Raw genomic sequence first — 21792 nt, 5'->3', positions numbered from 1 at the left:
CTAGGTCTTCCCCTTCGTTGTGGTCTTCCGCCTGCGTCTCCGTCTTGTCGTCGCGTCCGGGCTCTCCTGGCTGACCTTCACATCGTCCTTGTTCTCCTCGGCCGCACGAGCGTCGAGGAGTCCGTAACTCGTCTCGGGCAGCCCGTACATCGCGGCGACGCCGCCTAACAACGCCGAGCCCACAATGGCGAATTTGAGGTCCTCGCGGCCTGCATCTTCAAGCAGGGACAGCGCCGACGCGGCCACGGCGCCAAGGCGACCCACCGCGTAGGTGCCGCACAGGACGACGCAGCGTACCCCAGTGGGCAGCAGCTCCGCCACGTACAGGTAGGAGGATGGAACCAGGACGCGGGCGCAGCACTCGGCCAGCACAAGCAGGACGTCGCATACAAGGCGGGGCTTGGCGTAGATGGCGACGCTGCAAAGGCAGCAGGTGCAGCCGAGGAGACTCATGACAGCGAGGAGGAGTTGCAGCCTGCGTGGCGGAGTTCATGGGGAGTGTCTTTGTCCACAAAGTCTGTGAATTTATGCGAATGCTGGGAATGTGCCCGTGTTCACGGCGCCAATACTTTACAACACTCCTGCTTGACGTGCCCATTCTTCGACACGGTGGGATTGCAATTATTTTGATATGAGGTGGTGCTCTTACGCTAGTGCTAATGCATTCCTTAGAAAGAGAGATAGAAATCCCATCTGCAAGAGTTTTTTTGGACTGGCGGTTTAAGTATAAGGCCCCGTAGCCTGAAGGGATATTAAGGTGGTACTGAAGTTTGATGGCTTAAACGGCACACACCAAATCTTGTAGAAATTAATTTTTCTGGGTCGCACAGGAACCATTCGCGCCTAGCTTATGTCGTTATTAAACAGCAAATTTACGGCCGACTCACGCTCACTTATGGGGCAGAATTGTGGAGGCTGACGAAAAGGATTCAACAGAATTTCGCCTTCATCGAAATTCAGCTGCCGCGGCCGGGATCGAAGACGCGGGTTCGAATACGGCCGCGGCGGTAGAATTTCGATGGTGCGAAATTCTAGAGGCCCGTGTATTGTACGATGTCAGTGCACGTGCAAGAACCCGAGGTGGTCGAAATTTCCGGAGCCCTTCACTACGGCGTCCCTCATAGCCTGAGTCGTTTTGGGACGTTAAACCCCAATATACCAAACCAAACTAAACTGAGGACAACACAGCGAGCTATGGAAAGGAAAGTGATAGATGTAACGTTAGGGGACAGGAAGAGGACAGAGTGGGTAAGGGAAAAAACCCGGGCTAACGACATCCTAGTCGAAATCAAGGGAAGAAATGTGGGTGGGCAGCGCATGTAATGCGAAGGTCTTATGGTCGTTAAGGGTAAAGGAGCGGATTCCAAGAGAAGGCTGCCGTAGCAGAGGGTGGAAGAAAGTTAGGAGGGCGGGTGAGATTAAGAAGTCTGCAGGCATAGGGTGGCTGCAGCTGACAAAGGACGGGTGAAATTGGCAATATCATAAGGTGGCGCAAAGTAAAGGCGAGTGATTACGCCTATCCAAGGTTAAGGCGTGGGCACGTGTTTTGTATCCAATACACAAGAACATTCTCTGAGCCTCCTAGCTACGTGTCCTAACTGCAGGGTCTGCTCAGTGCAGTACAGAAGCGGCTTTTTGTGGTTCCGAAATCGAGAGATCGATAATATTGGTCGAATCCTTGAATACTTTCGAAGCTCTGCTCTACTTACGTGTTTCCTCACCTGCCCAAGGAGACGAGCCCGACGAACATGAGCACGTAAGATGGCGCTGACAGTATCAGGGCCACGACTGCAGCCGTCGTTCCCTTGCGCAATCTTTTGGACCAGGCGATGCCGTAGATGCCCAGCACCATCATGAATGACACAGCAAGCAGCAGGACCAAGTGGCGGCCCTTGAATTCCAATTTGGGTGAGGCGAAAGCAGTGCCATATGTGTGGCTGGCTTCGCCACGGGAGTGCTCCGTACTGATCCTCCGCACTGCTTGCTTGGCGACCACCCGGCTCATGTTGTTCATGCCTGCAGCCCTGAGCATTACAGCCTGGGCTTCGTCCTCTTTAGACGCCGCCAGGAGCCACATGGGGGACTCGTGCACGACAAAGATACTAAGCAGCAGGAGCACCGATGGAGAGAGGACGATCACTTGCAGCAATGACCACGTGATTGGAAACGACACCAGTATAAAGAGCATGACGTCCACGATGTAGACACCCAGCGAGCACGACAGGCTAACGTATGAGACACGGTAGGCGACTGGCGCCACTTCGTAGAGTAGAATTAGACTAATCACGAAAATGGAACTGGCGCAGGCTGAGTTCACGAACCTCGCTACCAGATAGTACATGTAGGTTCGGGAGATGCATGCTGCCGTGGTGCTCGCTAGAAGCACCAAAACGGTTGTGATGATGACAGTCTTGCGTCCTAGGTTGTCCGCAAAGTACCCCGCCAAGGGCACGACCAGAAGGGCGCCGCTCATGTAGACCACATTGCCCAGGGACACCAGCCAAGACCTGCGGCAGACCAGATCCCAGAAGCTCCTCGCTGACTGTGCGGCGCGCGCTGTGTCGTAGTCCCAGGTGTCGCACTCGTAGGTCTCGGTGTCGTTGGGCTGCTGGCCGGGCTTTGCGTAAGCGAGACACTCGCTCGGGTGCCCTTCTTCGTCCAGTGGAATGCCGACGCTCTTCCATTTAGATGTGGAGATGTTGGCAGAATTGGATGGCGGCTTGCACCAGTGATCTACGGGGCGTGTTACAAGAGCGAAGACGTGGTTGTGGCACTGCAGGACGACAAGCGCGACAGTGGTGAAGCAGCATATGAGTCTCTGGAAATCTCCGTGGCCGTAGACGGCGGTAGCATTCTGCTTCTGGCCCAGGCCTCGGTCTGGTTCACGGCTTCGGGCCTGGGAATCGCTCAGTGCCTGTTTCGTGCTCGGCACCGTTTGGTCTTTTGTCTCCATTGGGACGCTCGACGTCCTTTGGGGCGTCTTGGGAGACATGGCTGGAGCACGCACGTCGACCGATGCAGGATATTACAATTTTCGGTGGTCATTAATGGGTTCAATCATGGAAACAGAACCAGGCGGCGCGTGTACGGCGATCGTGTGCTCGAGCTGCATGCGTGGAAACTGCTGATGATGGGTCACGAACCAAATTCAAAGAAGTGGTCAGATATGCTAATTACGGTAGCCTGAGAAATATGGAAAATATTTAGAAAGAAACTGAATGGCACTGGCTTGGGCGACGGAGCGCAAATACGTGAGCGGTCACCGTTACGAACTACGCTCACTGACCACACATCGATTTATTCTCCATTTCTTTTAGTTTTCGTTCTTGATGTCTTCCTTCTCGTAGCCTTGTTATAACGCCCCTACATGTGTCATTCTCTGGGTTACATTCATAGATCCCTGGGAGTCCTAATACTGCTCCTGGCTCAGTGGCGCAGCGGTTAAGCGATGCGCCACTGCCCTGCGATGGCAGGTCCAGCCGTCGGTGGGTCTTGTGCGACTCAAGTTTGTCTTTCCGGACAACCTCTCGTGACTAATCATTAATTTAACTGCTACCTGCGTCCGATTGGCTACAGCTGGCTCGACATTCCTCCTTAATTTAACCGAGCTTCCTCCCATCTGCTGTAGTTAGTTCGACGCTCCTTCGAATTAACCCGAGGTTACCCGAGCTACTTACTCGGGTAAGCCCTAGTTCGAAGGAGCGGCGAGCAAGCTGCAGCCAATGGGTGGAAGTTCGATCAACTTCGGATGAGTGTCGCACCAGGTGTAGCCAATAACTCAGGTAAACTCGGGTTAGGTCGAAGCACAGGACAGGACAAGACAAGAACCTTGCTCGGAGTTGGTGCGTATGAAGAAGTGCTTTCGCGGTAATACGTTTACTTAGGAAAGGCAGCGAGCGCAGATCCGGAACATGAGAGTGGCATAACTAGAAGAATAAAAATGGAGTAGAGAGCATTTGACTGCTTCTCTCAGGTCATGAATAGCAGTTTGCCAGTATCCCTGAAGAGAAAAAAAATGATAGTGTTTTAACATAGCTAAACCTAGTAGGCGTGCAAAAGCATGTGTTTAGTCTGACTGGCTCATCGCACCACATAAATACACCATTCTGACAGCATATAAATGCAGTTACATCATTAATTAGCGACATCATACACAACATAACAAGAGTCCCAACAAAGCGACGCGACATGAAATTCTGCTGGCTGTCCAGCAACGTCAGAATCAGTGGTAATGAGAAAGCAGATGCATGTGCTGTTCAAGCTCGGAAAAAACAAATCACGAAACTCAACATTCTCTACAAACATTGCATGAAGTTGGAACACTCTAAGCTGAGATATAAATGGTAGTCGGAATGGAATACGGAAGTTAATAATAAGCTACACCTTGTAAAGCATATCCAAGCAGAATGAAAGTCATGCTGACATCAAGAATGATTCATTGAAGTCATTGTATGTGTCCTTCGCATTGGACACGCAAACTTTGCAGAGTTTTATTCTTGCAAAAGAAGAGACGCCAAGATGCGAGCTACGCGGAGACGTGGACACCGTAAATCACATTTTATGTTCTTGAGCAAAGCTCGAAAAACTGAGGCAAAAGCATTTTCCATTGTTTTGTTGTGAATGTATACCTTTACACCCTTGTTTGCTTATAGGAGAAAATGTAATTGTGGATTGTTGTGTCGGCGTGGCCGCCTGAAGAGAGAGAGACACGGACGTAGACAAGGACCGACGTTGAGAGCCCCTTTCATTGGTTGCTTGGTTGGTTGCGACTGAGAGAAGGATGAACAGGGAAAGTGCACGGGCATGCCAACTGGCTCAAGCCGAGCCACCACCGCTGCCACGTGCAGATAGAAGAGAGATGAAAGAAGGCAGAGTAAAAGAGAGAGTAAAGACGCGCATCGCAACAACCGCGTCCGCAGCGACCGCAGATCCGGAACATGAGAGTGGCATTACTAGAAGAATAAAAATGGAGTAGAGAACATTTGGCTGCTTCTCTCTGATCATGAATAGCAGTTTGCCAGTATCCCTGAGGCGAGTAATCTTTGGTCTCGAAACCGAAACCACGACGTAACATTGATATCTGTTTTGTTTTTACTGGAAACCAAAAAAAAAACACTACTCCCCTTCTTGTTTCGTCGTGCCCCTGCCCACCCTGCTGATACCTCTTCAAGGGCGTAAAGAATTGTTTACTCGAGCCAAATGAAGACATTTCGTCCACTATATGTCCAACAAGACCGCGTGAAGTTACAAGCTACGCCGCTTATCGCGCCACTTCAATAAGAAGAGGGTGAAAATGGCGACACAAGCCCATCCGCTACGACACCAAGTGAGCCTGTGTAAAGCAGATTTGAGAGTGAACAGTCCCCTGAAGCCCCTCAGGCAATCGCAGAAGAGCCTCATATTTTAAATCGACCTCGTTGTCATATTTGTCAGCGGAGGAATATGAGGAGGGCTGAAGTGACAGAGCAAGGGAAGTGCTTTGAAGAGCGACGGGATCTTAGGTTTGCGGCCCACCACACCTCTTCGTACTGTGGTGTCCCGCCACCTGTGCCACTCCGCCACAGATAGCCACAACGAGGAGTAATCTGGCAGCTCTTGACCTATGACAGAGGCTAGCCGTATGACGCCGAAGACCAGGGCATGTGTTGTGTAATGTCGTGCTCATTGTAATCAGCTGTAATCTGGACAACATCAAACATTTTTCAACCTAAAATATTAGTAGCTCATGTGCAATGGATTACAACAAAGCACAGCAAAGGGTCCGCGAAATTGTGCCTTTCATTTATGGACAGTCTGCGCGCATCATGTGAGCTCAGCGGCTGGAGAAGAGGAAAGCAACGCGTTCCTTGAAAGAGAAGACGAAGTTGTCCAGCGCATAGGCCGGACGTATCTCCTGCTCTCATCGAAAACTTGTACTGAAATGCTGTTCAGCGTAGACACAAAGTCGGTTGTGCCAAAAATCCACACGAAGGTGACCTCAAAGGCCATGGACAAGAGTGAGAGGCCAGTTGAAGAGGAGACTAGAGGCGTGGACGCAAATAGTTTCTCAGAATCAGTGGCTGCTTTCTCCGTGAAACACACTGGTGAGGGTAAGGGAGAGAGCGAATACTTGCGAGCCGGCAGCAAAGATTGCAGCGTTCACAGCACGCAGCATGACGAGGGCGACGGGTCTCCACCCAAGGCTAGCTCAAGACCTGATTTTACCGTCTCATGCGGCGCCCATGTCCGCAACGACAACGAAGGTGTTCACGAAGACACAGGAATGCCGCGACGGTTTACGAAGACAAGCATGTCTAACGAAACTCCATCAAAAGTAAAAACAAAGCGACAACAAAGAGAAGGCGGCCATATCCAGGACCGCACCAACTCAGGTCATAGCGTGCCGGCTGCTCCTTTGGCTGGCGGCGTTGAAAGATCAGAAACCCGACACGCCGATGGGAACAGAGCTCTCAAACAAGGAAAAAAGATGGGCCGCCCTTCCGCAGGCAAAGCGAGTAAAAACAAACGGAAGCAACAGAGCACGAAAGGAAGAACTTCTAAAGCTAAAGCAAGGACTCCTGGCAGTGGCTCTTCGCAAAAGCACAATGGCAATTCTCAAACTTCACTGCCCAAGGTCTCAAAGAAGAAAAAAGCCCCGACAACGTCCATTGAACAGGGCGACAGAAACGCGGCCGGTGAGAATGCGGGAAAGCCTGTCGATGGCGGATGGCTAAACATTTTTGTAAGTATCTTTCACTCATTTTCCGAAATCCTCAAATTTGTATTGGTCACCCAGAACTGGGACCTTCTTCCTTCCCTTTTTCTCTCAGACCCTCCTTTAGCCCTTCCCTTACGGCGTGGTTCAAGTGTCCACCGAGATAAGTTAGACAGATCCATTTCCATTCCCAAAACCAATTTTCATTTTCCCCCAGAAATGACAACTCGCATTTTAGCCACTAGTTTGCGCAGAAGCTTGGCTAGGGACCGGTGAGGGAGACCTTCGTCCTATTGTGGGCTATAGTAGGCTGATAATTTTCTTCATCTCTTAAGGACCTATATTAGAACAAAGAGGGAGAGGTGGAATCAGCCGATGACTGACAGTGACGCAGAATACTGCCGTGAAGCTTTGTTATGCTTCGTCTTCATGCTCTTTATCTGTCGCCGCAAGGACATGTTGCTAATGTTTTCTTGCTACCCGACACGTGACGACAGCACTTTGAAACAATAATGATCTCTGGTTGCAGCTTTTGTAACGTTCGATGCTATCGTCAGTTGTTTAAGGGTTTTGTCTTGAAAGCAAACTATCGTCTTTAAATTAGGCACCGCTGAGAACGACGTGCACTCTAATCGCGACAACCACACAGTGGACTTTGCGATAGTGCCGCCACCTTGAGGGCAAAAAATCATCGTACCAAACAAGAAAACGGCAGATTCTTCGTACTAGATTTTGGTCTTCATACGACCACAAGGGAGTAATATACTATAGCTGCGACAGGACTCAGTGCCTACTTGGCACGTCATTCAGGATTTACTCGTCTTTCATTTTAATGTTTAAAAGACTCTGAGGCTCAGGCATTCACGTATATGATGTATTGCTGGTCATGTTTTTGCGCAGATTTCGGTAAAAAGATGCAGAAATGAAAGCTAACGATCCTGAATCTCTACGAACACCTGAAAGTAATAAATGCGCTTTCGTGACTTCTCAGCGGGCTGCCTCTAGTGCCTCAGGAGAGCCACCCGCTGGAGGAGAAGGCGAGGAGGCGGGCAGCCGTCCTGGCTCCGGGGTGAGCAGTCAGAGGCCTGTGTCCTCGAGGAGCCCCGCCAAGAGTGACCTCAGAGTAGGTTAAATGATGATATTTCAGCCTATATTTTCCTCTAGATTTTAGTGGAGGGTTGAAGAGATATTGCTGTGCACGCGCCTTAAACGGCTTCGTCTTATTCGAAGGAACACATTATGCGCGTTGTCTTCAATGTGCGCTAGTAAGGCTGCCAAACTCAGCATCTATTTTTACTGCCGTATGCTATGCACTCTCTGTAGCTGAAAGCAGAATAATTGACAGTATTGAAAACAGCGTTATCTACGCTGGTTCATTTAGCCTGCTTACGCCACTACAATCTCGAAATGCAATCGAACCCTTAGTAGGAAACATAATACAGAGCATAGAAAAAAATCTCAACACAGGGTTATGTAATAAAATTATGGTGAGTTCCAAGCCAGGTTGGCAGGGAAGAAAATGAAAGAGCTCAACTATGTGCTGCACAAGCTCGCAGGCGTGAAATCAAGCGAGTCAGAATGTCGCATAGAGACTGCATGAAATTAATCGAGAATAATTTAAAGGCTAGACGGCAGAAAACATGGAATAACTAAATAAACAAGCCGCATTTTGAAAAGAGTGTTCTGGACGAATGGAAGACCTGCAGGCACCGGGAACGTTTTCTAGGAGTAGTTTTATGTCGTGTCCGCATTGGACACACCTTACACGCAACTTTTTATTCACGAAACAAGACTCTTTATGAAGGATGTAGAGACGAATTTCATTCTCATGTTCGAAACTGAAAACTAAGAAGGAAGCACCTTACTAATTATGTAATGAATGTATTTCTTTACACTCATCGCTCCTTTTTCCACCCATCCCTCACAGTAAACCATATTTTATTCTCATGTTCAAAACTGAAAACTGAGAAAGAAGCACCTTACTAATGATGCAATGAATTCATTTCTTTCCACCCACCGCTCCTCTTAAGTGATAGGGCATTTGTTAGAATGTCTTGTGTTTTTACCTTATAAAAGAGAACTTGAGAAACTATACTTTGTTACTCTGCTTCGCTTTATTATATGGGTCACTTCAGCCAGTTGTTCATTCCAGAGAATAAGGTTGACGTCTTTATTGGGTTTGTTGGCAGCCTCCAGATCCTTGCCCTACCCAGGAAGGTCATTGAGGTTAGCCGACATTCGTTAAAGCTAGTACTATTAGCCGCTTCTAAAGCTTTGCCCCTTTGTTGTCACTTGGCGGTACAACTAAAGTTTAGGACCTCTACACCACTGTTGGTTTTTTCAATTTTATAAAACTCTTCCGGAAATAATTTTCCAATACCTTCAGCTTGGCGCATCACAGTCTCAGATCCTTATGCGCCACTAAACAGAACACAACACAACCTAGAACTCGTTGGTGCTGCGCACAAAGGTGCTGAACCGACGGGCACTGTCTTTCCCCCCATAGATCCTTCTCGCTCTCCACACTGCGAGCCTTCTCCTTTCCGCCGCGGTGGCTCAGTGTTTTGAGCGCTAGGCTACTGAGCCGGAATACTCGGGTTCAAATCCGGCCGCGGCAGCTGTGTTTCGATGGAGGCGAAACGCAAAATGCGCCCGTCTGCTGTGCGATGTCAGTGCACGTTCAAGATCCTCGAGTGGTTAAATTATTCTGGGGCCTTCCACTGCGGCACCTCTGTCTCCCTCTCTCTCTTTTTTCACTACCACCTTCGTCCTTTGCGTCACGGCGTGGTTGAGGTGTCCACCAAGAAGTGGTGCGGTAACCGCGCCTTTGTCTGATAACGAATCTTCCAATATTTTCCTCTCTTCTCAACACCCCGCTCGACAGACGAAAGACGAACGCCGCGACCTCGGTAAACGAGATACTGTTGCCGAGCTGTAACTGCCACGGTTCTCACGGCTGCCGCTGTAAAAGCGGCAACCGCCGCGGATGGGGTCGGTTGTACACAATCTCCCTGCCCCCACCTCCTGCAGGTCAAGAGAAACCCGCAGGTGTCCCAGGAGGCGCATGGCCATCAGAGTGACCCCCAGTCCTCGTCCAACGCGCAGCCCCGCGATACTGCTCTCAGAGTGCACACGATGGAGGTGGAGACCGGGGAGGTAGGTAAACATCACCGTCTACCACGTGATCGTGGGTGCATTTTGTAGTACTTGCACTAAGCTAGCAGCGACTGAGGCTACAACCTGGTCATCGCGCAGAAATTTTCCTTTGTAAGAACCAAACGGATCAAAATTCGATTGCTTCTTCATTACTCGACCTGACTTGCGCAAGTCGCCATATGCCACTGGCATATGGCAGGTCCCTCATGAGGCTGACAGAGCGCTGTGTTAACAACAGATTTCGAGGGCGCAGCAAAGCATTGTTGGGTCTGGGTCTCCGAGCCAAGAAACGGTCGAGGCGACGGTGAGTCAGAGGAAGTTTATGTACAATATGTACAAGGGCTTTTACATGGTACATAGTACATGGTAGGGCCAAGAGCACCACGGTCTAGCACAAAGAAGAAGGGCGGCCCCTGCGGCGAGCGTAGCTCCTGCGTGATGGCTCTTCTGCTGCCCATCTGCTGCTCGGGTTCAGCGCGGCTCCGTTTTTATAGCCGCCGGTGTCCGTTGCGGCAGCCAGCAGTTCAAATCCTCCAATCAGGTCACGGCACTGGCCACCGTTCAAATTGGACGAATGGTCGAGAGGCGCCCGGCCGTTGAAGGCTTGCAGTCTGGAACGGGCGGCCGGCGAAGCGTCGTAGGAGTTCGAACCGACGGTGAGGAGGGGGAGGAGGAAGGGTCCGCGCCGGGCGCCGGCGAGGCGGGATGATTCACGCTGCAAGCCGCGACATGTCCGAGAGAGTCTGGGCTTGCTTTGCGCGACGGCGGGCGCGCGGCGCTGGTTTCCAGAGAGGCCAGCCAGCGAAATGTGGGCAAAAGCACAACACCATGCGATGCGCTACAAACCACAAGGGAACCTCGCCGTGCATTGCACGTTTTTCAAATATTACCCCCCCCCCCCCCCCCCCAGCAAATGATAACGATTGTCTTGACGAGATTCAATTCCCGAGTCGCGAGAGAGATAATGGAAGCTTTTCTCGTGCCTTCTGGACTTCATGGTGAATGTTAGTCGGTGACAAGGAAGAAGTGGGGCTCATAAAGTATCTACTGCGTCTCCTGCCACGCACGTGTGAAAGATATCGCAAGAGCGACTGCAACCTCAGAGACGTTTTACCCTTCTCTTTTATTTCCTTTTTTTCACCCCTCCAGAGGAGGATTGTGTAAAGAAGATGGTGTAAAGGAAATGTAAAGCAGTTGACAGTGCGTTCATGTTCTGTCCGTTGTACCCTTTTGTACCTCGTAGACTGTAGCGCCATCAACTTCATCTGCTTCGGGAGTGCCCCTTTCGAAGAATCGATAATGTTTAGTTTTGTTTAGTTTATGGGGTTTAACGTCCCAAAGCGACTCAGGCTATGAGAGACGCTGTAGTGAAGGGCTCCGGAAATTTCGACCACCTGGGGTTCTTTAACGTGCACTGACATCGCACAGTACACGGGCCTCTAGAATTTCTCCTCCAAAGAAATTCAACCGCCGAGGCGGGGATCGAACCTGCGTCTTTCGGGTCAGCAGCCGAGCACCATAACCACTGAGCCACTACGGCGGCGATAATGTTTAACTTCACCCATTTCGTCGCCGCTCGCATTATGATCACTGCACAGCTGTCATCTTCGTGTCATACATGCGTTTGCCTCTTACACGCATACCGAAATTTCTAACCTAGGAAGTTACAAGCGGATTCCTTGGGGTGGAAGGTATAAGTTGCGTTTCGAGCGTTGGTATCGATAGGCGTTAGTTAAATCGACAGTAAATGGCTTGTTGTGGGGATTATCACACGTTGAGGAAGTGCAGTCTGCACTTGAAACGTCTGTCTCAGGTTACTGCATCTTTCGCACTCCTAAAGTAAACTCAGTAAACAGAAGTTTCCAACGTCTGTGTTAGGGTAAGAGAACCACAAAGGAGAAGAATGCAATGAAATACCTCGATAACTGAAGAGGATACAGAGACGTGTTGGACCGAGATTGGTTTTCAGTGCGATATGTGGCAGGCCGTCTGAACCCAACAGCGCGGGGCCAAGCCACTAACTCAGCGGGATCACGAAGAAGAAGGTGTTTGCACAGTCTTTTTGAAACATATACAACCTACGATGTTCCTGTCAGGGATATGCCGCTGAGCTCGTTTATCATCGTCAGCATTCTCAAGACGCTTCAATGATTTTTCGAGTTACTTGGACTTCGCGAACGAAAAAAATTAATAGTGCTTGCTACCAGCTTGCCTTTCCTTAATACAAGACGTATACTTATTACTAGACGGTGTGAAAAAGAGGACCTGTTATCCCAATCTTGTCGTGTTCCTTCAACCTCTCGTTCCCATATCTTCCTCTTTGGCCGACGTACAGTCGTCCGGAGCGCTCGAGCGGCGCGCTCTGTATTACATTTATGACCATTGCCGCTGACTGCCGTGCCCGGTACAGCTTTTTAAGACATAATGAATGAAACATAATCCATGTGACTACGTGCTCCCGACAAGGCGTTATATCGTTACCGAGGTCTGCAGTACTTCCTGTGCTCCGTTGGAGTGCTCTAGAGAAGTTTATGAACGACTGAACACCGTGTCACTTGTGTATGTCTTAACAACACATGTCTTTCATTATCGAACGTCGGGGCTAAAAATAATGACATGTAATAAACACGTACAGGTGATTCAAATTTCAGCGTTATACGCACTGCACAGGGCTACTGATGCGTGCTGCAAGCTACAGCCCGCATCCTTTCTAGAGCACTTGTTCATGCTAACCTGTGTTATCTGCGCTGCGTTTCTTTCAGCGCGAGGAGGGAGGCGACGACGTCGACGCTGAAGAGTCCGTAGGCTGGCGGGCCTGGTGTACCTGGTTCAACGTGTGGCTGGGCTTAGGCGTGTTCGGCTTGGTGGTGGTGTTGCCCCTGGGCCTCGTTTTGCTTCCCCACGAGGGACACATCTACCCGCGTGGCCCGCCTAATAACAAGTCGAAGGAAAGGGCTAACCCGTGGACAGCAGGCACACCTCTCAAACCACGGGCGCCTATGATCCCCCTGGCAAGTGACTAATAAGCAGCGAGTCATCCCCTTTATGAGCGAGGGGTTGAGATCAAAGCGGTATCTTTGGAGGAAACTCGAGCCAAATTCCGTTCAGCATTGAATTGTTTTCTGCGCTGCCGTCACAGGCACCTCACTTGTATTACTCGTTGAGGGGATGAAGGAGCCACAACAATCAGGAGTCTGCTTTTTTACGGTAACGCCGCACTTGATGGCTAAAAGCAGAAATCGGCTCCAGTATCATACAGGTGTACAGCCTTTGTCAAAAGTATATAGCCCAAGATGTGTGCTTCTGTGCCCTGCAGCGTGGCTCCTCTTGCATACTCAGGGACCATAATCTCACGAAGGTGGGAGGAACTTAAGTCCTGAACCCTCCCAGGCTTAGGACTGTGAAATGTGGTTAAGAGCCATGCTACACGGCTTGGAAGCAAACCCCTTGGGCTGTATATTTTTGACAGGGACTGTACATTCATTGCTCTCTCATCTCCTGGATTCTGGTAGGAGGTGGATCCTTCATTTCAAAGAGGGGAAGTTGTGAGGACACTTTTAAGCGCTGGAGTGTAGAGGGAAGGCGTACACCATACTATCACATGTGAAGTAAACGCATAATATAAAATGAAAATCAAAATAAAAATTGTTTTAAGGATAAATTCGCTGAATAGGGAAGATGGTATATTCAACTAGCCGTTGTTTTTTGCAAAGAAAAAAATAATGTTTTGGTCAAGTCTTCGGCCTCCCTGTTTGCATTCGAACCTCGTGATGGAACAGCCACAACAACCGCCGCAAGGGGCAAAGTGCCCTGAAAGTTTAGTGGTATGGTTCTTTACGTCTTCAGAAGTTTACAGTTTGACATGTGCATTGAATTCTCCACTACAGGACTGCAAAAAAACATTATGACCTGAAGACTTGACGAGAGGTCTGTGTGTGTGCCTGTGTAAATATTACCAGTTGTTCGAGCTTGTTGCAACCAGTACACGACTATCAAATGCTTGAAATGTTTACCAAAAATGAAAGCCAAAATACAGTAAGTTAGTAAAATCAAGGAATAAAAGAGTTATGGATTCTTGTGAATTTTCTCGTTCACTACTCCCTGCGGGACTGCATCGATCGGAGTCAAGCACACTCTTTGTCAAAATATCGATATTTGCAGCCGATACTAATATCAGCAGCGTGGATTGCTCCATCAAGAGATGATTTTCACGATCCAGTGTTGGTGACATGGCAAAGTGCATTGAACTGAACTTACCGGTTGAAAGAATTTTTACATCTTCAGTAACTTATTACGTCGGACATTATCTCCCACCTCATTTAATCATTGCGCGTCACTCTCTTCGATTTAGGAAACGGCTTACAATGAAAGCGGGCTGGAGCGTCCATCAAAATGTGCCTTCCCAGAGAGGACCTTTGTGGAAAATCTTACGGCGCCATACCCTGGACAAGCCAAGCACAATATAACGGGCCCCCGATACAGGCCCGTCATCTGTGTCGTGGATGCCTCGTGAGTGGATTAGCTCCCTTGGTTGCCTTTCCACATTTTAGTGTCAGTTTTTATGAAAATTTTATGCGAAGCATATTACTAGAGGTACACTACAGCCCTTCGCCGTGGTTACGCGCCGTGCACACCACGTGGTACAGTGACGTCACACCACGTGACATACCACGTGACACATGACGTCACGACAGAGGAAGACGGAGGTACACTACAGCCCTTCGCCGTGGTTACACGCCGTGCACACCACGTGGTACAGTGACGTCACACCACGTGACATACCACGTGACACATGACGTCACGACAGAGGAAGACGGAGGAACACTACAGCCCTTCGCCGTGGTTACACGCCGTGCACACCACGTGGCACAGTGACGTCACACCACGTGACGCATGACGTCACGACAGAGGAAGATGAGGGTCCACCTAGATGAGAAAGATGAGGAAGATGAGGAAGATGAGGGTCCTAGTGGTTGTATTAAAATGACCAAGTATTCAACCAAGGAAAGCCATGTATTACCAAGCCTAGCCATCAATATGCTTCGCATCTGACCAGGGTTAACCAAGTTAAGCGTCAGCCATTTTTCTTACGGAAGTGGTGGCACTGTTCACTTAGGGGTAAGTTAGAAGAGCATAAAGAGACGCATTACAATAGCTGAGCGAACAGTCAACGAGGCGCATTAGTGAAGCATTGGCTTAAAATTGAAAGTGAGTGCCAGGAAGAGAGTTCCAGCGCTTGTTTAATATGTGTTCAAATCTTACGGTAAATTTTCTTGGTCGTATTTTTCTGGGCCCTTGCTATATGAACTCGTTAAAGAACCATTAGCCATGAGTACCTGGAGAATGCGGTGACATTCAGGGTAGCTCTCAGACCAGCAACACAACAGGCTGTGCTAAAAATGTTTGAATCCGTAAAGAACTTTGATGCAAACTTTACCTATGCAGGTGATCGTGTGACAGTATACCAGCGATGTTTTTCGAGCGGTGACACATCGATTAGGGTGCTGAAGGCCCTAAAGAGGGTAGTACTTACGATCCATGTGCAGTGCTAAAAAGCGGGCACGTTTTTGGTTTTGGGTGTTCTCTACTAAGTGAATATTGTGTGAGATTTTTTTATAATTAATGAAACGTTTCGAAACACTAAAGATTTCTCTCCCACTGTCGAAGAGGTCTAAGTCATTATAAGCAAGCTTAGTGAAGGGTAAAAATCAGACTTGGTGCATTGATATTTACCAACGTCTAGTACCGATGGTGGAAAGACTGAAATGTTCTATGAAGGTGTCGAACAACGATTGATAAATAACAATGCGGTCCGCTGCATTTTATGAACATCTTCTTTGTGAAACTATCAAAGAGGCCGCTCACAGTAAATAAGTAAGATGTGGCTTCGAACATCGCAGTAAATGTCTGAAGTAAAGTTAGCAAAAAAACTCACTGGACGCTTACCATTCCTGTGATATCACTAGCAGAGAAAGCTGGAGGGACGGTGTTAGATAAGTGGTAGGGGTGCGGGTGTGGTCGGTAATTCTAAATCTAGGATGTAAACTTAATTTATGCTGCTACATTCGCATGAATGGTCACTAGTAAGCCTTAGCGAATTCTTTTCCTGTGATAGTTAAAGTGACCTTGCCCAGTACCCAGAGTTGAAGGCGCGGGGTGTAGAGGTAGAAGTGTAGGTGGGCGTGCATAGCGCTTGCGACCGTACGTCACTCAAGTCTCGCACGGTAGCTCATCTAATCATATTCTTGCCTCTCTAGAGATCGAGCAAGGGGCAAGTTATTTGTGGCAGTGGGGCGCTGAGAGTGTTGTAAAGAGCAGGTGCGCTAAGGAGTCAACGAGTGTGGAAGGTTGGGGTTTGTGTCCTGATGGTTTGGTTCGGTGTTGGGCTTATGTGGCGCTTAAGTCGGCGCTGCGACTCGGGTTGACCTGGTGGGTGAAGGCCCGTCCACAGAACGGGCGAAATCACTGATTCCGACCGCGGACAGAGCACAACGTCACCTGACATCACTGGCGCCACCTCGTCCGCTGCCGGCAGCGGCTCGCATCCTCGCATGAACATGGCGGACGGCGTAAACGCACGACTGCGCGGACGGGAAGGAAGACCAGTTGTGGCCAGCCTCTCCCTTATGCGCCGCAGCCTTTCGTTTCCCCTTGCCCTCTTCGCACTTCCTTCCTAAGTCCGAGGAGACGCCGCTCCCCACAGCTGCAGCAGCAAAAAGGAAATGGGCGAGGTAAACTCCCCAGCTCAACTCGTTTAACTGCACAAAAGCGACCCCATCCCGATAAAACAGAAAAAAAAAATTGCTGAGGCTCAGCTTGGCTAAGCCTGGGGAATGCGAAGCATATTAGTGGCTAGGCTTGGTAATACATGGCTTTCCTTGGTTGAATACTTGGTCATTTTAATACAACCACTAGAAGCCTTCGTCGTGGGGGAAGACAACGGCATGGCTACAGCGGAACGCCGACTAACCCCGAGACGCGCTTTGGGAAGCGCCTGGATTGACACGGAAGCCGCGTCTGCCTGCCCGGTGGAGCGAGCGTTTCACCTACACCGAGTGTGAACGCGCGTTCGAAATGCGCGGGAATGCGCGGGTGTGACGGCTAGGGGTCCCACGGCGACGGCGCGAGGTGGAGGCCGGCTCTCTCATCCGATGTCACGTGGTGTGACGTCACGGTGTTACGTGGCGTGACGGCTAGGGGTCCCACGGCGACGGCGCGAGGTGGAGGCCGGCTCTCTCATCCGATGTCACGTGGTGTGACGTCACGGTGTCACGTGGTGTCACGGCTAGGGGTCCCACGGCGACGGCGTGAGTAGCAGCTCTAGCAATATGCTTCGCATAAAAAGTATGGCAGTGACTTAGCTCAGGTAGGCCAGGTTATACGTAGCGAGAGGAGGCGGGCGGCGTGTGCTCCGCGGTCGACCAGCCACGCCGGCAGCTGCGCAACTCTGACGTCACTGAGCTCTGCTCGGTTGGAGGCGGGCGGCGTCTGCTCCGCGGTTGGCGCGCGGCGCACCAGCTGCGCGCCTCTGATTTCACTTGGCTCCTCGCGCATGCGCAGAACTGGCGACTGACAGCCACAGCGAAATGGAGAGACTGCGGGTAATGTAGCTCTCGCTACAAAAGAAGCGATAATGGCAATAATTGAAGTCATTCAAGGATCTCGCTCGGGAATGAGGGCGCACTCTCAAGAGTTGTACTTCTGAAAGCGCAGCAGTCTGCTGCTCAGGCGGCTGTGTGCAACCCCCACGCCTCTTCTTGGCTTACGAAGCCAGAGCCGTCTGCGGACGAGGCGGAGCCAGTGACGTCGGGTCACGTGGGGCTGTGCCCGCGCCCGGACGGAATAGATTCTGTCCGTCCTGTGGACTGGCCTTTAGCGAGAGGCTGTCCTGGGGTGGTATTCTGCCGGTGTCGCCTTTTGCGACATGTCGCATATAGGCGGGGCCTAAAAAAGTGCTTACAGATGCTCGAAGAAACGGAAAAAGCCGCCGGCACTTTCGTCTGCGGTGCATTCATTCACTCCGAGAAGCGACAATTTACCACTGCTGATTCACTAGCAGCAGTAGTTTCGTATCTTTTATAGCAGGAATATTTGCCATCACATGACGTCTAATGTTCAAAAAAACATTTGCAAATTTAATATAAACTCGCTTTACTTCATTTAAGTCTATAAAACACCGCGAAAAAGCTCCAAATCTATTTTTCTTTCGTTCCGGACGGTTGTGCTAGGCTTCGGCTGCGTTTCGGGCAGTTGCAGACGGTAGCAGTGTAGTTGGAGGTCCCATTAGGCTTGCGCGCTCCAGAATCGAGAGCGTATCTCAAAAACTAGGCTGAATTGCAGCTTAAACTTTATCGTCGAAGCAAGGTTAGTCATAGCGAAAAGTAACAACACCGGTAGTTGCCGGTAAACATGCCGACCGGAATCGCAAGGACTGCTGAATTGGCTGAAGCGGGCGGCTCTCGCTTGAAAGGACGTCGCCATGTTTTCACGCCAAGGGCGCAAAAGCCGCAACTGCCGATTGCGTTCGTACGCTTACGGTAGCCCGTCGCCCGCGCGAATCGCTTCAGCGCATTCCGTTGTTCGACTAAGCGTAGTAAATTGGGGCGACGCCACGATGACGTAGCAGGAAGGCGGGTCCGTGTCGTCACGCCGCCGTCACCGCGGCTCGAGCCAATCAGCGAAGAGCATAGAGTTTCTTACTACTACCTAGAGGGAAAGCTGGCGGCGCTGCACTTCAGCCAACATGGACGCTCAAAGCATCATGGGGCGGTGAGCTACTTGTTGCGGCACAGTCGTAGTTTTTCGGGAACACAGAGTGGCAGTACTAAGGCGTTTCATTCCGAAAACGTAGTTCGTGTGTGGGCAGACGACTTTCGCGCGAACGCAGTGTGCCAAAGCCATAGTAGTAAAGACGCGACGACACACGACGCCAATAAAAGGTTTTACTCTTCCGAAATGCCATTAAAAACCTTTTAAAGTATCTAAACAACAACATTTTTTCTGAAAACATATTTACTTTTAAAAGTGCGCCTGTTAATTACGAAATATTAGTTTTTTTAGTGTTCATCACTTGGCCAATAGGAAAGCTAGTCGTCTCTTATTTTGGGCAAACTTTTCACTTAAATGCTTTTCTGCTCGTTTGTTGCAATCATTAGACAAGATATTGAATGTTAGGACGTTTGTAGCTATCAAACAGCTTTATTTTTTTATTATTTTTTGGCCAAAAGTTGCAGTTCCGCAACAAGTAGCTCACCGCCCCATGATGCTTTGAGCGCCCATGGTGGCTGAGGTGGTCACGTGGGGTCTCCATGCAAACTCCCATAGACGGCTTGCCAGCTTTCCCTCTAGGTAATAGTAAGAAACTCTATGGCGAAGAGCGAATGCGACATGTCGCAAAAGGCGACACCGGGAGAATACCACCCCAGGTTCAACGATCAAGAGTGTCGGGGCAGCATCAGTGGGCGACGCCGACGACTACGACACAATATCGATGAATACTCCTGCAGATGTCGCTGTGAAATTATCATAACAATCATGAATACCTCTTCTTGACACTGGAGAACGAGATGTGTGCACTGAGGTGCCCGAAGGGAGAAGCTTAAAGAGGAGTAGACTTCATAACATGCCCCTGTCTCGACATCGTACAAGAAGTGCTGTTGGCCAAGGTGAGATTCGTATTTTGATGGTATTTTCAGGGGTAGATTTAGCGCAGTCTTTAAAAGGAGCTGTGTGAATTGTAGCAGGGGGGAAATGTGCCAAGGAATAAGCAGATGTGAGAAGCCCCATTATTTAAAAAGCTCGCTCATTAACAAACTTCCCATAATAACCTTATCAAGTTCATTACGAGTCCGAGACCGACGTAGATGGCATAGGAGATAAGCAGTAAAATGCCAAGCTCTCCCTGGAAAGAAAGTGTCTTATTAAGAATGCAGGGCATAAACTTGCCGAATCCTACAGTTAGAATCAAACTGTCCACTTTTTGGGATGGAATTAATTAGGCTTTAAAAGGAATCAGTGTCGAGAGCGTAGGAAGGACCGAGAAAGCATTGCAGAAGCGTGGGAAATGCAGAGGAAGCCGGCAGGTGGCGGTCATAAAATCATGCTTGGGCATAAAGCAGACATAACTAGTCAAAAGCAAGAATGACAATACCGTCGCGATTTAACGAGATGATGTTGAAGTAAAGGCATTTCGCATCTTCAGGACGGATAGAAAGAACGAAAATCGGGGATAAAGAATTAGCTACGTATGCGGAGGATGTTATCGATATATGCGGATGGCACAAAGCTGAGTACCTTACGCTCGCTGATGCTGTAGGTTGAGCGCATGTTCCTTTTGAGGTAGTTTTTTTCTGGGCCTCCAAATGCTATTCGCATTTTCTCATTGCTAGCTTTAGTGCGCCAACGCAGCGCAACGTATATCGTTGCGGTTTCTAACCGACGCCTAGGAAATGCACATGAGTTCAGAAGGGGACGTTGTCTGTGCATGTGCTTGCCGAAAGAGAGGGGTTGATGGGTGCGCTGGAGGCCACTCTGAGACGTGATATTTAGCCACTAACGCTTATTTTACCCTACGCTGGTGAGATAAGCCTTATGGACATGACATATCCGTATCTTGCTTCCTATTCGCGCAGGTACGTTTACAAACGAGAATCAAGCATGGGCTTTGGTTACGATGTCAAGGCTGTCCCAACCCAGTACTGCACGGCTTTGGTGTACTACGCCGCGACGTTTGTCAAAGGCGGTACCGCCGAGCTCAAGCTTGGAGCTCCATGGGGTACAACAGCGCTGAGGGATCTCCACGATGCTTCCAAAGCCAAGCGCCGCAACCAGACCATTGACGTCTATCTGACCATCGGTGGTTCGCGAGAAGACAGCTTCGGAATAGGAGAGGTGATTACGCAAGAGGAGAAATGGCCGTTTTTCAGCGAATCCATTAATACGCTTCGCACATACTTTGAGGTAAGAGTAAAATTCACAGGTTCTTCTTCTTCTTCTTTGCACCAGAGGTGCCCCGCCAGAGACGGTTGGTAACTCGAAGACTGAAGCTTATTTCTTCGCACCAGGGGTGCCCCGTCAGAGACGGTCTTGTGGTCAGTTGACACGCAGGGATAAAAAAGGGAATACCTGAAGATTTATATACAAATATTTACAGAATATACCAGTTAGATACAACAGCAAAAAGACAAACAACCAAAAGGTGGATCTGGCTAATACTAGGGGAGGCCCCTACTCGGCGTTGCCGAAGATGCGTAGCATCTCACCTTAGCGCAGAACCCCGCTTCCGGCTCCGGGGCCCAGTTTTAAAGCCCTAAAGGCCCAGCCCACATTCGGTAACTTCCAATCATGTTGCGCTCTTAACATGGTTGGTTAATCCAGGGCATGGCCAGCCCTCCAGCTTCCGTAAGGTAGAGCGCTCTCTCCACCCCAAAATAAAACAAAAACACAATTATACATTCGTGCCAGAACGTGCGCGAATCGGTTCCGCGGGGCAGGTGGACACCCGTACTTCCAGGCGCGTTCGCGAGCGGCCGCGTTCCAAGAAAGGAGACGCTCCGCTTTGAGTGCCCCCAGCCGCGCTCCGATGACTCCGCGTACACTAACGATCCCTTACAGTAAGATATACTGAAGGATTCTTTATAGCCAGCCTGTCTTCGGGTTCACTATAGCACATATATTATCTGAGGCTTTCGTGTGAAGCAAATTGCAAATACGGTCAGCCCGTGCCGCATATCCTGACAAGTTATAGCATGCAGAGGGATACGCAAGACACTTGCCCATCGCGAACTGTAGAAAGTATAAATATGATTGTTGATTGGAAGTCTGACCTGCCCTAATTAGCTTTAAGACGGGGGCGCCGTGTTTTTTTCTCCAAAACCTGCCGTTAAACAGGCTGTAGCTGAGTGATTACGACTACGTACAAGTACATGTTTGCTGGTAAAGCG

The 21792-nt window shown here is 49.7% G+C and overlaps 1 protein-coding gene across 1 annotated transcript; it reads right to left on the bottom strand.

The window, feature by feature from the left end:
- LOC149335918 (solute carrier family 22 member 6-like) lies at window positions 1-2992 on the bottom strand. Its single transcript, XM_089554043.1, has 2 exons — window positions 1722-2992; window positions 1-475 (listed from the first exon to the last, which is right to left on the bottom strand). Exons 1-2 carry the CDS (start codon window positions 2990-2992, stop codon window positions 1-3), a joined length of 1746 nt encoding a protein of 581 aa, XP_089410169.1.
- Window positions 2993-21792: the final 18800 nt, after the last annotated feature.

This window comes from Amblyomma mixtum, chromosome 7 (genome assembly GCF_055824585.1).
Source record: "Amblyomma mixtum isolate Tamu chromosome 7, ASM5582458v1, whole genome shotgun sequence".
In the NCBI taxonomy this organism is placed as follows: Eukaryota; Metazoa; Arthropoda; class Arachnida; order Ixodida; family Ixodidae; genus Amblyomma; species Amblyomma mixtum.
The sequence above is the reverse complement of the archived record's forward strand: the minus strand, read 5'-3'. Positions and strand labels throughout refer to the sequence as shown.

Bases quoted from the DNA above. Each gene is read 5' to 3' on its own strand.
- LOC149335918 (XM_089554043.1), bottom strand. From the start codon at position 2,992: ATGTCTCCCAAGACGCCCCAAAGGACGTCGAGCGTCCCAATGGAGACA. The intron at 476-1,721 runs GTGAGGAAACAC...TCCGCCACGCAG, and splicing joins GGGCTCGTCTCCTTGGGCAG to GCTGCAACTCCTCCTCGCTG.